At 43.0% G+C, this 16,409-nt stretch overlaps 2 protein-coding genes across 2 annotated transcripts; one reads left to right on the top strand and one right to left on the bottom strand.

The window, feature by feature from the left end:
* ripor1 (RHO family interacting cell polarization regulator 1) lies at positions 1–12,515 on the top strand. Its single transcript, XM_078795807.1, has 17 exons — positions 1–162; positions 2,197–2,287; positions 2,378–2,511; positions 2,586–2,664; positions 2,770–2,793; positions 4,091–4,144; positions 4,249–4,398; positions 4,496–4,559; positions 4,635–4,678; positions 4,805–4,930; positions 5,004–5,152; positions 6,893–7,001; positions 9,495–10,037; positions 10,117–10,481; positions 10,909–10,999; positions 11,076–11,163; positions 11,234–12,515. Exons 3-17 carry the CDS (start codon positions 2,420–2,422, stop codon positions 11,320–11,322), a joined length of 2,067 nt encoding a protein of 688 aa, XP_078651933.1. The 5' UTR covers positions 1–162; positions 2,197–2,287; positions 2,378–2,419; the 3' UTR covers positions 11,323–12,515.
* LOC144901634 (serine/threonine-protein kinase VRK1-like) lies at positions 11,959–15,789 on the bottom strand. The gene is made up of 4 exons (XM_078795808.1): positions 15,751–15,789; positions 13,227–13,348; positions 13,093–13,151; positions 11,959–13,013 (listed from the first exon to the last, which is right to left on the bottom strand). Exons 1-4 carry the CDS (start codon positions 15,772–15,774, stop codon positions 12,877–12,879), a joined length of 342 nt encoding a protein of 113 aa, XP_078651934.1. The 5' UTR covers positions 15,775–15,789; the 3' UTR covers positions 11,959–12,876.
* Positions 15,790–16,409: the final 620 nt, after the last annotated feature.

Genomic DNA, 16,409 nt, shown 5'->3' with positions numbered 1-16,409 from the left:
CGGAAGTTGTCTTTTGGCGACTGCTCCACTTTGTGGACACAAAAACTGCGAAATCGGGGAGAAGGACAGCGCCCAGAATAACTGTCTCGAACTGTGTAGAGCATCGTGTAAGGACATGGGATTCGTGCCAAACCATCCGACCTGCCGGACTTCCAAAGAGAGGTAAGAGGCGAGCTTCTTCAATCGACCAAGGTCACAACAAGGCTTCCTTAGAAAATTTCTCTTGCCATGGGCGACGCCAAGTTAGCTTTGCTGTGATGCCAGCTCGTCGTGGTTGTTCTGCAGTTTTTCTCCTTGTTTGGGTCTCCGGCTGTATTTGTGTTAGTAATAAGCAAGGGAGTCGATTTATTTAGTCATGTTTGTCTCTATTTGGTGGTTTGTTGTAAACTCCGTAAAATCCTGGCTGGAATATAAATGTAGCTCCTAAGTTTTGCTGCTGGAGCTCCATCCTCCGCCGAGAACCAAGTGAAGCGGCTCCGGCTGTGATGCGACTCTGTTTATCCCACTAAATGGCCTTCTGCCGCCGGGTTAGCTAATCCACTAATCTGGAATCGAGGAGTTTGTGTTTTTTTTTTTATTATAACTACGACCCTTCATCACCGCTTTTCTACCAGTGGAAGCAAAACAGCCATTGTTATTGTTTGAGTTTCCCTTTTAAGATGGCTTCTTTTTGACGGCACAAATATGACTGTTACCCTGCTATAGTTTCTCTGTTGAATTTAGGTTACATTACAGCATAACACTTAATTGTCCATGCTTGTGATCCCCATCTGATGTCACACTGTTAGTGGCCATTGCCTCCAATCATTTATTTTATTAATGGATTATTTTTGAAGAATAGTCAATCCTCTATTTAAGGTTTTATCTTGATAACATATCAGATCAGATGAGGAATACAGGAAACATAAAAAGTTTGTGGTGAGTGACCCTTCAGATCTTGTATTTGCACATCTGTGTATTTTTCAAACAGGAAATGTGTGGGAATAAGTAGCACAATGCATTATGTGGCTTGTACGTGAAAGGCTTTTTTGGGAAAGAAAACTCCAGTCTTGTGAGGTGCTTTCAAACAGTGTCCTCTTTGTTTGCTCCACTCGCTAGGAGAGGATTAATGCAGCTAATGATCTCTAATGTAGGGAAAGGCATAAAAGCTCATCGAATTGAGTGGAAAACCCATAATTAGCTGTTTATGTATGTGTATATATGTGTGTTTATAGGAGAGTAAGTGTGTGTGTGTACCTTCACAATGTCTTTTGATTCTAGGTGCACTTTTATATAAAAAACGTGACCAGTGTCACAGCATGGCACTTTTTCCTTTTCTTTTTTCTTTCTTGACCACCTTCTTTTAATCCCCCTCAGTATGTCACCTAGATTAGCGCTCCACCACTGAGGGACCAGCCTCCCCCCATGTCATCACTCTGTGACAGACGAACCCACAACAGAAGCATGTTGACAGTTTGATCAACTGACTAATGCCCGTGTTATGCATGTGGGCACCAAGTGGAAGTGATCCATTATTTAAAGGAATAAGTTGAATTTGCGCTTTTTACAGTGTAAAGCAATTAGTCGCGCTGCATCCCTTGTTCATTCACAGATCCCATGTCTTAATATGGGTTTGGTTCTTACATGACAGATTTAAGTTGGTTTAAGACTATAATCTCTTTTGTGACTAGCTTAGCACAGGCACGACCCTCCTCCTATAGTAACCCCGATCACAGTAATCTCAATATATTTTTCCTTAAAGTAGCCATTATTTCTCACACTAGCTTCATATTCTCGGGCCAAGCGTCTGTGCAGAATTTCCAGGGATAGCTTTATATTCTCGGGCCAAGCGTCTGTGTAGAATTTCCTGTATGCAGGCCGCTATGAGACTTCCTGCTCTAGGGTGCTGGCGGGGAAGTGGGGGCGAAGAGATGGGTGGGGGAGTGGCTGCAGGAGCAGGGAAGGAAGGAAGAGGAAGACAAGCTGAAACTGACTGCGCGGCGGCTGCTGTGGTCGCAGTGAGAGAGTCATACTGTGACTCAGACACTTACAAAATGTATCCAGAGTGGAAGTGAAACATGGTTTTGTCCTTTATTGCTGCCATCCCGTTTATTATTATGACGATTCTCTATAATGGTATAATGGAATATTCCCGCCAGGTACTGTGAGGTATGAGCTGAAAAAGGCCTCTCATCTGTCCTTTGTGTACAATTACAGGTCATGTCCTTTGGTTTATTAACACCTCGGTGCCACAGTCGCCCCGGCCGGCATGCTCCAGTAGTGACAGGACCCCCCAATCAGTCAGCAGGTACCTCCATCCTGCTTCCTCCAGGCTGCTTTCTTTATGATAGTCTCATAGCAGGAATTAAGTTTTTGTCTCTGCTGCTCCCTCCCTCAGCACTGTTTGATCCAAGAGAAACGTGCCTTGTAAGGAAGCAGGATGTTCACAGGCTCCACCAAGCTGCCCCCCGCCAAAACCCCTCAGCCTGAGCGGCTGGATGAGGTGTACGCCGCCTTACGTCGAGGCTTACAGTGAGTGGATACTCGGCTAGCGTGGCTGCCAGGTAGAACATCAGTGAAACATTTCCTTTTGTTGTTTTTGTTAGGTCGTACTTGCAGGTCCACCAACTGGAGCTGGACAGTCTGGGACAGCAGATCAGAGAAAACAAGAGGAATGGTCGACTGGTGAGAGCCGGTCTATTCAGAACCAGTCTCACTGGTATCGAGTGGTGCCAGTCGGGACGCTAATTGCACTCTTTGTGATGCTAAATGTTTTATATTCTTCCACAGGGGTCTTTGTATGAGCAGGACAAGGTGAGTTTCATTCACTGCTGTTGTATACACTCACTGGCCACAGCATTAGGTACACCTGCACAATCTAAAATACGGTCCTTTGCAAAGAGGTGGTCATTTAACATTGTTTACTAGCATGGCTACACCCGTAGGAAGCAGTAAACATACATGATGAACTGAGTAGCAATTGCCACACAGCATTTTTTTTCATCACAGTTTTCTCTACTGGTCACTGCTCTCCATGCAGCTATCTTTATTCTGAGGTGCACAATCCAATATATCTTTACTTAAGGCAACCTATTATGCTAATTTTCTGAGCTTTGTATTGAGTTGTGGACTTCTTTCAAGCAGCTACACATGCTAAACCACACCTTAATTTACTCCACCCCTGTCCCTCCTCAAAGTACGTCCACTCCACTGTCATTGGTCACACTCCCAAGTGCTCCCGAGGACTTCCGTATACGTAGGTTCGCAGTTACCGAGTGCAGGCAATCTGCAGCCCTTATGAGGAAGTCTGGATCACATTCACTTCAGTAGAACTCGGTATTAGAAAGAACTCTGTAAAACAGATCCAAAACTTCTTTCATTGGTCACTTCCAAATGTGCAACCCTCATTATCTAACACCCTAGCAGCGTTTAACACAAGAATACAACATTATAACAACATATATAGGTCAGAAAAGTGGAATATCCCCTTTAATGAAATAACAACCAAACCATGTCAATTCACCGTGAGCATGAGCATTATTATTTGTGGAAAGGCAGAATGTTTCATTCAGTTCTCCTTGGATTCTGGAACTGCACTTCCGTCCTGGGGGCATGAATTAGTGTATATACTGCACAAACACAAATTTAACTCAAAATGTGGCCAGAGTCCACGTAATTTTGGGTTTAACTGCACATGGACTCGGAAACTGTGAAATACATTAATTCATTCATTTTCAACCGCTTATCCTTAGAGGGCTGCGGGGGGTGTTGGAGCCTATCCCAGCTGTCTTAGGGCAAGAGGCGGGGTACACCCTGGACTGGTCGCCAGCCAATCACAGGGCACATATAGACAAACAACCATTCACACTGACATTCATACCTATGGACAATTTGGAGACGCCAATTAACCTAGCATGTTTTTGGAATGTGGGGGAAAACCCACACATGCACGGGGAGAACATGCAAACTCCACACAGAGATGGCCGAGGGTGGAATTGAACCCTGGTCTCCTAGCTGTGTGGCCTGCGCGCTAACCACTCATAAACTGTGAAATGCATAGAAAAGGTATACATAGTCTTAAGATCTCCTAATTTTGCCTTTTTTATTTTAGCAAGTGAAAGCCATAGAGAGATTCATGCGTCGCTTGGAATTCCACCTCAGCAAGGTGTGTTTATTCAGCTCATAACTGTACAGTACCTATAAATGTACAGTAACTAGTTATTTCAAGCCGACAGTGATTGATGCCTCTTGTCACGTGTGATATTGTAGGTAGAGGAGCTGTACGATGCTTACTGCATACAGCGGCGACTTCGAGACGGCGCCAGTAAAATGGTGGCAGCCTTTAACTCCGCCACTGGGAGTAAGGAGGCCAGGGAGAGCCTGAGTGAGGCAAACAGAGGCTTCAGGGAATGTACAGAGGTGAGTGACTGAACCAGAGTTGGCGTATGAGCTTCACGTTCTTAACGTTATTCCCTTGACATTTATGGCCTATACTGTATGTTGATGTCTATGTTAGCATATGTGCTCACTGGAGAGTGAACTGGAAAGCCACATGGGAGAGTTTCATGTCAAGATGAAGGGTGAGTCACTTTTCTACACTCATCACTTTCTCTTCCCTCTTCTCCTCAATTTACCATTTTGTGTTCATGTTACAGGCCTTGCTGGCTTTGCCCGGCTATGTGCTGGTGACCAGTATGAGGTAAAAGTTTATCCAAACATGGTTCCTGGCTCTGTAAAAATGTGTGAAGATGATATGTCATGTTTTTATTGAATGTTCCAAATATTTTGTTTAATGGGAAGCATAACATATTCTCTCACTGACTAGGTGCTAATGCGTTACGGGCGGCAACGCTGGAGGCTACGGGGTCGCGTGGAAGTCAGCAACAAACAAATGTGGGACAGTGAAGAGTACATCTTCCTGCCTCTTGTCACTGAACTCTTATCCATTAAGGTAAGCAATGAATGAGACGTGTGTTACTGTGTTTAGGTAGGAATTGTTCCAAGTATATTGTCTTTTTTTTCAGGTGACAGAGCTAAAGAGTCTGGCCAATCATGTGGTAGTGGGTAGTGTGTCCTGTGAAATGCTCGACTTGTTCTGCCCCCTGCCGCAGACGCTTGCGGTGGACATCAACGACCTGGGAACGGTGAAGCTCAATTTGGAGGTCACTTGGAGGTATGGAAACATGCAGCAACACACATTCAGGGTCCCAGTCCTCAAAATATCCTAACATAAAAGATAGATTTGGTAAAAAAAACTAGTTGATCTGAGGCCACACAAACAGATATTTTCAAAAAGGCACATTTGCCTCTTCGCGGTGTCATGTGCACGCCAATCAGAAGCATCAATGAAGTCATTTCCGGACGCGGCCCAATAACAAACATGGTGAGTCACAAGAGGAGTTATGCATGTAAAAATGAGTCAAACAAGCACACAAGTCCCCTTATTGCTGAAATGAGATTATAACATATACATGACAATCAGTCATGCACAACACTTCCACTAATACTTTCATTTTTTTGGAAGTATGTTGTGTTTGTGTTATTACTGTACACGTCTCCAACACATCATCAGTAGGGTAAAACTAACCTCACAATGGTCTAAACCCAGCCCACGTTCCCTATTAGTGGGTGAACAATCCAGCGCTTGGTGAATTCTGTTTAGGTAGGAGTCGACATCGAAGGATCAAAAAGAGACGTCGCTATGAAGGCTTGGCCGCCGCAAGCCTTTTATCCCTGTGGTAACGTTTCTGACACCTCCTGTTTGAAACCCAAAAAAGTCAGAAGGATCATGAGGCCTCGCTTTCATGGTCTGTACTCGTACTGAAAATCAAGATCAAGCGAGCTGTTTCCATTCTGCTCCACAGGAGGTTTCTGTACTCCCTGAGCTTGCTTTAGGGATTCCTTTTTTGACAGAATGAGTACTGTAATGTCTTTTTGTTGTAATTAGTCCTTACAATCGTACTCCAAACCAGGGTTAGAGGGGGGTTCCTGGTATAACAACCACTTGTTTATTCAACTAATGTCACTTTGGTGAAACACTTCTATGTGAGGACAATGTTAAAAAGCCATAGCATTTCAGTATGTGGAAACTATGGAATGGATTGAGTAAGGAACTCAAACAATGCACAACAGTGAGCCAATTCAAGAAACAATACAAGCAGTTGATGTTTGCTAAATACAAGTATGAAGAGTCTTGAACCAGTCATGATGTATTATATATATATATATGACTATATTGACGGTTACTATGGTACCCATTATATTATACGGTCATATCACCTCGTACTTTGGTGTGTGACAAAAAAATAGAATAAAATATAATTAAAAAATTATATATTAGAAAGGACGGCACGGCGGACAAGTGGTTAGCGCGCAGACCTCACAGCTAGGAAACCAGGGTTCAATTCCACGGCCATCTCTGTGTGGAGTTTGCGTGTTCTCCCCGTGCATGCGTGGGTTTTCTCCGGGTACTCCGGTTTCCTCCCACATTCCAAAAACATGCTAGGTTAATTGGCAACTCCAAATTGTCCATAGGTATGAATGTGAGTGTGAATGGTTGTTTGTCTATATGTGCCCTGTGATTGGCTGGCGACCAGTCCAGGGTGTACCGAAGACAGCTGGGATAGGCTCCAGCACCCCGCGACCCTCGTGAGGAAAAGCGGTAGTGAATGAATGAATGAATATTACAAAGGCAGGAAGTGAACAAATATAACAGTTACTGATTGTAAAGTACCAGATAGAGGGGTAGGATGCAATAAGCTTTGCTTCTTCCTACTCCTTTTGGACATTTGGACTTGAGAATTGATTATGTGATGCCCTGAATTGTAACCTAATGCATGTTCAAATAAAAATAAACCATTACCATTTTACTCTTTAATATCCATCTCCTTTCTCTCTATTCTTCTCATTCCAGTCCATTTGATAAGGATGACCAGACATCATCCACCAGTACAGTTTCCAAACGTCTGCTGTCCAATCAGAGCCCTCCAGACACGCCCTCCATGCGGGAGCAAGTGTTTTATGTGAGTCAACGGGCAACATTTTCCATTAAACCTTTATTCTTTGCTCACTGGCTGCTTCATCCGCTACACCTGATGTGCTGCACCGTGTAGTTAAAGTGTCTTAACTTTTGAGCTATTCAGTCCGTGCAGTAGTACAATGACATAAGAGTCCAGGTGTACCTAATAAAGCGGCCAGTGAGTGTACCCACTGATGTTTGCCTCACTCACGGCTTGCTATTACTTTCATTTCACTGGCTTGTTCTGTTTCAGCTACTCCCCACCTGCTTTGTGTGTAGCGGTAGCACTGATGTGTGTGAGGATAATCACACAGGACTGTGTGTCAGGTCGTGTGGTTGTGGAAGTGGCGTTCCTAATGCGGGTAGTGCTGCGGCGAATGATGGCGCTAGAGGGCGGTGTGACATCAGCAGCATGTATGAGCGGAGCTGCGGCCCTTGTAGCTGTTTAATCGTGGTTGAGTAGCCATCCAATATGTTCCTCCTCTTCCTCACCTCGCTGAAGAGCACACGTCACAAGGGCGCAGCGCAGAACTGCCGGCTGACGGAGGCGGTCCATAAGAGAGTGACGGACGGGACGGCTTCCTTATCCTGCGAACTGAGCCGTGCAAGAACCCCATCCAGCAATTTACAGTTGGTGTGTGGGACGTAGTCGTAGTGCTAGTGGAGTTTGCTAGTTTCATAGTGATAGCAAGTGATTGACTCTTCTGAGCTGAATCATTCCCTGCCGTATCCACTAGGGGCGCTAGAAAAGGTTATTAGTTAGCATGCCGCTTGATCATGTAGTCAACAAGTTACAAAATTATAGAGGAAAACATATTTTAATTTCTGACAACAATGTCAGTTAATCAAGTGATGTTTAAAATAGATTTTTACAAAATTGGAAAACACGCAAGGCTGTTTTTACATCAAACTACCGTAAATTCCGGATTATAAGCCGCTACTTTTTCCCCCAAACTTTCAACCCTGCGGCTTAATCAGTGATGCGACCAATTTATGTAATTTTTCTAGCGACCGCCAGGGGCTCTCGAGTAGAAAATGTAAGATTAAAACCGGTGGAATATATATGAGTCGAGGAAGACTGCAACTTCTTGTCTTGTGCATAAATGAAATTAGCGTGAACATACCCTCATCATGGAAAATGCAAAAAGAAAGGCGTATGATGCAGCTTTCAAGCTAAAAGCAATCGAGCTGTCCGATAAAGAAGGAAACAGAGCGGCTGCACGTAAACTTGGCATAAACCAATCGATGGTGAGAAATGGCAGCGGGAAGAACTGGAGCAAATGTAAAAAAACGAAAAAAGCTTTCAGAGGTAATAAAACATGTAAATATGTTTACATGTTTTAATGTGGGCACATGCGGCTTATATACAGGTGCGGCTTGTGTATGTACAAAATCGCTTTTCCTCTAAAAAAGACGAAAAAAGCTTTCAGAGGTAATAAAAGCTGTCTTTCTTTGTAAATATGTTTACATGTTTTAATGTGGGCACGGCACATTTTCTGTGCCGCTTATCTTCACTTGGGTCGTGGGTATGCTGGAGCCTATCCCAGCTGTCTTTGGGCAAGAGGCAGGGTACACCCTGGACTGTACATATTTTTTTCGAATATTCCCTATCCTGTTTGGATTGACAGTGTGATCTTTAGGCCAGTAATGACATCGTTTTGATGGGAAGGTGTATGATTGCATCCGACTTTAGGTGATTGTATCCTAAGAACTGGAGCAAATGTAAAAAGACGAAAAAAACTTTCAGAGGTAATAAAAGCCGTCCTTCTTTGTAAATATGTTTACATGTTTTAATGTGGGCACATGTGGCTTATATAGAGGTGCGGCTTGTGTATGTACAAAATCGCTTCTCCTCTAAAAATGTAGTGGGTGAGGCTTCTAATCAGGTGCGCTCTATAGTCCGGAAATTACGGTATATAAGAAATAATTGGTGCAAATATTTGTAGTGGTGAATAGTTCCCTGTGTCAGTCATAGCTGAGTTGTATTACTTCAGTGGTTCCCATACTTTTGTAAGTAATAAAAGTCAGCCATGTGCTTGTAAACCACGGACCTAAAACAGATTGTTTGCTTGTTGGGTTCCACCTGTTTTCTCATACCCGCAGGCCCAAAAATGTGTCCATTGTTCTCGATGTGTGTGTGCTGCGTGAATAAATCTGACCTGAATCGCAGTGGACTTGCAGGTTTTAAAGCACTCATTTGTTCCACGTCCTGCAAGGAACACATCCATTGGGTTTTATTACTTACTAGGTGCTACATTTGTCAGCACTGGTTATGACCGCCATGTGCCACTTTGAGGGCCACTTTGTTTATTAGTAGTTTTAGCTTTTTTTGGAAAGCAATTTATGAGGGGAATTGAATTTTTAGGCATACCTGCACATTTTAATGAGCGTGTGGAAAAGCGTATACCAAATTGTGTCTTTGCAAAGATAATAATGCTCAGTTTTGATTTGTAACTATGCTAGCAGTCCTACCAACATCTTCTTCTCTCCTCCGCAGTCTCTGCTGAAGCGACAAGGGGAGCTCGACAACGGCACCGTTTGGTCTAACTCCTCCGAATCCTCTGACGACTCCTCCAGCCCGGCGCTGGCCCACCATACTCAGAGGCTGTCGGCCTCCAACATCACCGCGCCGCTATCGCTCACGCCGCACAAGTCCAGCGTATCGACGCCGTCGCTTTCATCCAACCAGGAAGAGGATGAGAACGAAGCCGGCGAGGTTTTCTCTCAGACAGATTCGGTGCACAACGGTCACCCTCAGACTTCCTTCTCAAGGAGCCAAGTCGGCGAGACTGGCGCAGAATGTACTGTGACGGACAGGCTGTCTGTCCAATCAGAGGTTCTGGAAACCATGGCAGAGCTGAACTGCTCATGCTCAGATGTTTCCTCCACTGCCGCTGAGTCCTTAGAGAGGACAGACGAATGCGGTAGCATGCACGCTAACAATCCACCTGAGGACTCCACAGTCTGCACCAAAGCAGGGACCACAGACGCTGAGGGACCAAGGCAGACGGATCTAAAACAATCAGATGGAGCTCCAACTGTAAGTTGACGCTTCTGGTTATTCACTCATTCCCTACACTACCTTCTGATGACTATCTAGCACTACATTTGGTCCACAGGTCCCTTTTCCTACTTCTTCAAGTTTCACTCAGGAAGTGGAGACGGCGCTTGAGAGTTTTGACTTTCTGAACTGTTCCGACCTGGAGGATGAAGAGGAAGAGGGGCATCAAGAAGTGGTGGAGCACCAAGAAACGTCTGAGCACCAAGAGGAAGACGAGCAACAAAAGGAAGAGGAAGAGACACAAGAGGAAGAACCACAAGTGGAAGATACACAAGCGGAAGAAACACAAGAGGAAGAGGAAGACAAAATAGAAAAAGAAGCAGTCGAGGGGCACCATGTAGAAGATGACAGTATGACTGAACCAGAGAAGACAGAAGAGGCGGAGGAGGAAAAGGACAAAGATAACTTCTACTCAGGAGGAAGGTATGCAGACTCTCTGCTTTATTCCACAGTTCTGCAGTAGAACTCATAGAAACATAGCAACACCACGTCAGGTAGACCTGCACAGTCCAGTGAGATCTTATAGAAGAACACGTCCACATTTTATCCACCAATGTCAGCGTTATGAAACCATCTGAAAGTAAGAGATGATTATTTGGCAAAACAAATAAAAGGCAGGCGGCACGGCGGTCGAGTGGTTAGCGCGCAGACCTCACAGCTAGGAGACCAGGGTTCAATTCCACCCTCGGCCATCTCTGTGTGGAGACCCGGGATCGATTCCCGAGACACCAAGGATACCCGGGTTCGGTTCTTTCTGTTTTCATGTTCTTTCTGTGCGTCGTTTTTTCCGGGTACTCCGGTTTCCTCCCACAACAAATACGTAACCATCTTCTTTCATGTGTCCAATCAGCGATGAAGAGACAGGAGACGGTTTGGAGTTCCTGATGGAGGCTCCGGAGGGATTTAGAAACTCTGATGAAGATTGTATTTCTGAATCGCAGGTAAGGTGCTGTCTGATGAGTTGACGCTGCTTCCCCCTTGAAGAAGTCTTTGGTACTAAATGTGTAACATTATTAGGAGTCTAATGTGGAAGAGGAACAGGATTTGGGTCCGGTGCAACTCCCTGAGGAGGAGCCTAGTGAGGAAAATGGAGACGACCAACACCGTGAGTGTTTGCTGTAATAAGTAATAACTGTGGCTTTAATTTTTCAATGTTTTTTTTGTTCCTTTTTCAGAAGAGAGGTCACAAGATGCTCAGGAGGAGGAGGAGGAGGAGCGTCGTCCCCCTACTCCCAGCCAATTGGCCCCCACTGTGTTTCAATGACACACAGCATCCAGCCATTTCCACTCGTCTAATGTGCTCATTGCCAAGTCCCACTCAATCGACAAACAAGCTCTTCCATTGCTGCAGAGTTTGTGCACGTATTCGCCTTGTTCGGAGTCTTTTTAATGGCATTGCGTTGCCTGCATTAATACCACTTTTGTTCGAATCCACTAAAAGCAGGCTTGGATTAATTTGTTCCATTTATTTAAGTGATCAAACAGTGGAGAGGATGTATTTCCTTACTCAGCATCCAATCAGTCACTGGGGTAAACAAAGGCAAACATTCCAAGCATCTAAACTTGCAGTATTGATGGATTGGGGATGTTTTGCAGTGTTTTCCAGCAAGCCAAGCTCTTAGGAAGGACTCCACGAGCATGTGATGTTTGTCTTTGCTTACAAAGCTGTGGGGTTATTTCCACAGCGGTAATGTATTCTACTTGTGTGACAATGTGTCTTTTAAGCTACACCAGGACTTGAGCTGCCTTATGATCACAACTTTTTAGGGATTTTATTTTATTTCCACACTTGCAGGATTGGAGTTCATATTAATGCAATTTGCTGTGTAAAGGTATTATTCAAACCTGCATGTGTAGGTTCACACTGCCAGCATGTCCGCTGTAAAAGACTCATTTGTAAAAAAAAAAAAAAAAAAAAGTCTGTCCAAAAGAGGTCTCTTCAAGAGTAGCCTCAGTGGGGCGCTTCAGTGTGTCAGCATTATTTTGCTTTACGTCATCGTGCAAAACGCCTCTTTATTCAGAAAGTGCCTCGAGTGATGGATTTAAGGTTGTAACAAAAAAGAAAAAAAAAAGTGAACAGGCAAAAAGCAAAGTGTTTATTTTGGAATTACTTTTAAGAGTGTTCACCATAAGAGATATTTACTGTTTCATATAAAGAATTGTATATGTCCTGAAATGTTTATGTTCAGAAATGTTCACTTTATAAAGTTTTCTTTTAAATGAACACATCATTGTCTTCCTGAATAACATCCAATTTAATTACTGGTAGATATTTTTAATGAAGCAAAGACCGGTTGCAAATGGGCAAAACTTCCATATTTCAATGAAATGGATTGTAGCTAAATTGTGGTCAATGCACATGGTAGATTTAGGTAGCATTGGCAAACATGTAAAAATAACTTCTTTGTTCACATTTTAAGTTAAAGAAAAGGTATAGTGAACAGCATCCAATGCCAGTGCATCAAATGTGAGAATGCCATAGACACTACGTGAAACAATGTGAACTGATTCCATTCAGTGCAACAAAACCACAAACAAGCAAAGAAAAAAGGTTGTACAAATAAAGCATTTGCAATATTTCAATATGAACACCACATTAGTTGAAACACCTCATTCCCTGTTCAGCAAAACAAGGCTGAAACTTGAACAAACTTTGCAATAAAACTTGCTGTGAATCAGCACAACAGGAGCACACTTACAAAGAATCCTGCACCAATAAAAGCAGTGAAGAATATTATAAATAGAAAAAAAGATTCAAATGGGATTTAAAACCCTTATTCTTCACAAACCACAGGTTCTTTGTCCAATGTGTCCTCTTCTAAAAGACAAGAGGTTCGTCCAGATGCCCGCTCAGCTGAGACAAAGCTGCACTGAGCTTGGCTCTCAGCTCAGAATAGTTGGGCTGCTCAGTGTACTGCAGATTCGCAACTGCGGTCAGGTAGCTCAGAAATGCACCTAAACAAACACAAATACACCCATAAGCCTCAGTTCATTTTACTTGTGGTAATATATATAATTTTAAATTTTAACTTACTGGAATCTCTCTTCTGCCCAAAGCAGTGACTCAACAGTGCTGGAACGTCATCCATGTACCTAAAATAAGGTTACATATAAAAAACGGGGACCACATTGGGTCATTTTGCACATCAGTGTTTCTCACTCCCTTACCTCTGTTTAAGGGCGGCCACCTTGTCCGGGTCGGTGAGGGTGCTCCATGGCAACACCCCCGTGTGCCAATGCAGCATGCATTGTACAGGTACAGGGTGAGGACGGTCTACCTTGTCAGAATGCTGGTAAAGGAAAGATAGAATGTTTCTATTCAATTCTTCCAATGTGAAATATTTCCTTGAAATCAATCCTTTTAAACAGTGTGACAACTCGACAGGAACCACACCCTCAAAGAGGTCATGGGGAATGTCTGGAGGAAATCCAGTTATCGGGTGAAAAAATGAGAGCTGGTCAGAGAGGACACAGCCCTGTGTAACCCCGTAACTCTCTTCTCTGACATACACAAATATGTAGATCTGAAACTTTCACTGAAACCAGCTAGCCCGTGGGCACCAAGGTTGTCGGCCACAACACAATAGACTGTCCCTTTAAGAGAAAGACCACACGCTTCAATGAAGACACCCTGTTCCTCAAGAGTTTTGAGGTCATTCAAAAGAGGACCCCAAATCTTTCCATACCCAAACTGCCTAACATCCTCAGATTTGCACAAAATGGCCAGTTGCATGGCATGAGGTGCTGAACGATACTTTGCAGGCAGATTAGCAAGAGTCCAGTAAACTGCACAAATCTTGTGTATTTTCCGAGTGTAAGTTCCGAGTGAGTTTGCAATTTCAAAATCATCAACATAAAGAATTATTGACAATTTTTTACCTTCATCTGAGAGAAGTGGATTCTGCTGGTAGTGCAAGCCATCACAGTGTGACAAATACTGTCCAGGCTGAGAAAGAGTTTCCTTCACTTTCTCAAGTACATCATTTTTCTTTAACAACTGCTGCAGAGATTTCAGAATGGGTACATACATGTAGGGATGCTGCGATGACTCAATTAGGTATTCTACAGGTTTGACAAATGGAAATTTCTCCTGATAATAAGTGTTTCTCCTTTTCGCTGTTGAGAGTGGTCCTTCTGTGGTTACAGATTTAAGCATAACATTACTCTCTGAAATTGCGTTGACAATTTCACTTACAAGTGTGTCAGTTACAGAGCAGTTATGTTTTTTGAGCACTTTCACAACAGATTCTCTGAAGAGGTTGTGATAGTAGGAAGAACTGGTCAATGTGCTCAATTATTTCCTGTGTTGCCCTCTGAGATACATGGAGGATGGTTTGCATTTTCAAAAAGAAGGCAGCCAGATTGTATTCCAACTGCTCGGGTAATCCATCTATGCTTACATCTGCTCCTGAAGCTGCCTCATCTTCATCAAAAACCTCTGGATCATGTTCACTGTCCCCATCTTTGGAATCATCAGATCCATCTTACACTACGATGGAAACATCATATTCTGAAGCATCTTTATGCTGCCTGCATTTGTGTGCATTATATGTGGAGTAAATGTTTGTTTTGAACTTGCATGCTCTGAATGGGCATGGCACCATCTCTTTCAGCTTTAAATGCCCCCTTAAGTGAATAAACATGTCCTTCTCAAGAAAAGGCTGCCTAAAAGCACACAAGGGGCAATGAAAAGCCCAGTTAACAGTCACATTTCTACTGTCTTTCTTTGCCACTCTTTTTTCACCGTGTACTCTTGACAAATGTACCTTCAAAGAATTAAAAGTACTAAATGTACACATGCATTTACTGTACAGGCAAGGTAAAGTTGAAACTGTGGAATACTGACCATGACACAATCTGTAATGTCTCAATAACGGCACTTTCATAGAACTGGCAGAATTACACAGCTTACGTTTCCACATGTCTTTTTTCTGATCCAAACCTCCTCTTAATGCTAAGCTTGCTGTCCTAAAAACGGCTGGACATTTATTGAACTAAACTTTTTGTCACTGACTTTTAAATTTGGGCAAATAAAAACAGGTTGCTAGCAATTAAATCTGTTACACGGGTTAAGGAAACAAAATCCGAAAATACACTCTTGTGAAAACCCTGGTTTAATTAACTTACGTTAGGCACGACGAACGTTAACTAGAGCCACAAAGCTAGTCATCAACTTCACGTTTTAAGCTGCCGAAAATATAATTCTATGGAAAGCCTCGGTTTAACTTACTAACGTTAGCTGCGACGAAAGTTTGCTAGCGATATCGGCCAACAACTTCACTATTTAACTGCCGGAAAAATATAATTCTGTGGAAAGCCTCGGTTTAATTGACTAACGTTAGCTGTGACTAAAGTTTTTTTTTTTTGCGATATCGGCCAACCACTTCACTCTTCAAACTGCCGGTGTTGTGCCGAGTTTTATAATTATGTGGAAAGCTTCGGTTTAATAAACTAACATTAGCTACGACGACCGTTTGCTAGCGATACCGGTTAACAACTTCATTCATCGGGCAACATTTTTATTTGGCAATGTGACACGGTTTGGAGTTGATAGTTAAGAAATACCAAAAGTGTGCAGACAATTACTTTTCTGTTCTGAGGTATGTTAATTGGCTAAACTACCCTTAAAAGCGAACTTCAGCAGTGGGGAAAAGAGAAAGCGAGGGAAAAAAACATTAAAAGTTATTCTTACCATAGACAAGACATCAAGGTCCATTCGCCGCTGGCCTCAGCAAAAGTGAAGAGGTCGTTTCAGATCGCCTTCTGATTGCTTGATGAAACTTAAATAATTCATCTGTGCTCCTCGTGTGGGTACCGTGCTGATGAAGATGTGAGGTTGAACAGGTGCAAACAGGTTCCAGCTGGTTTCACAGAACCCGCTCAAAAATCAAAATCAAATCAGAGAAGATAAGTTTATCTAACTAAATAGGTTTGTTAACGTCTACTTGAAACCCTCTGTAACTTTAAATGAACTAAAAATGAAAGAGTTATTAAAACAATTGTTATCGTTTAAGTATATTCAATTCATTTTAAGTAAGTGAGTGTAAATTTTTTCAAGAATCAAGTCTATTTAACTTAAGTGGTTTAAAAAGATGTACTATTAGGTTTTACAGTGCACTCGTCTAATGTGCTCATTGCCAAGTCCCACTCAATCGACAAACAAGCTCTTCCATTGCTGCAGAGTTTGTGCACGTATTCGCCTTGTTTGGAGTCTTTTTAATGGCATTGCGTTGCCTGCATTAATACCACTTTTGTTCGAATCCACTAAAAGCAGGCTTGGATTAATTTGTTCCATTTATTCATTCATTCATTCATTTTCTACCGCTTTTCCTCACGAGGGTCGCGGGGTGC

This window comes from Doryrhamphus excisus, linkage group LG13 (assembly GCF_037039965.1).
Source record: "Doryrhamphus excisus strain RoL-2023G ecotype Guam linkage group LG13, RoL_Dexc_Guam_v1.1, whole genome shotgun sequence".
Taxonomy (NCBI): domain Eukaryota; kingdom Metazoa; phylum Chordata; class Actinopteri; order Syngnathiformes; family Syngnathidae; genus Doryrhamphus; species Doryrhamphus excisus.
The sequence above is the reverse complement of the archived record's forward strand: the minus strand, read 5'-3'. Positions and strand labels throughout refer to the sequence as shown.

Excerpts from the sequence above, each read along its gene's own strand:
- ripor1 (XM_078795807.1), top strand. The coding sequence starts at position 2,420 with ATGTTCACAGGCTCCACCAAGCTGCCCCCCGCCAAAACCCCTCAGCCT. Across the intron at positions 5,153-6,892 it reads AATTTGGAGGTCACTTGGAG|TCCATTTGATAAGGATGACC; the intron begins GTATGGAAACAT and ends TTCTCATTCCAG. Across the intron at positions 7,002-9,494 it reads TGCGGGAGCAAGTGTTTTAT|TCTCTGCTGAAGCGACAAGG; the intron begins GTGAGTCAACGG and ends TCTCCTCCGCAG.
- LOC144901634 (XM_078795808.1), bottom strand. The coding sequence starts at position 15,774 with ATGGACCTTGATGTCTTGTCTATG. Across the intron at positions 13,349-15,750 it reads ACCTTGATGTCTTGTCTATG|CATTCTGACAAGGTAGACCG; the intron begins GTAAGAATAACT and ends TTCCTTTACCAG. Across the intron at positions 13,014-13,092 it reads TGGGCAGAAGAGAGATTCCA|GTGCATTTCTGAGCTACCTG; the intron begins GTAAGTTAAAAT and ends GTGTTTGTTTAG.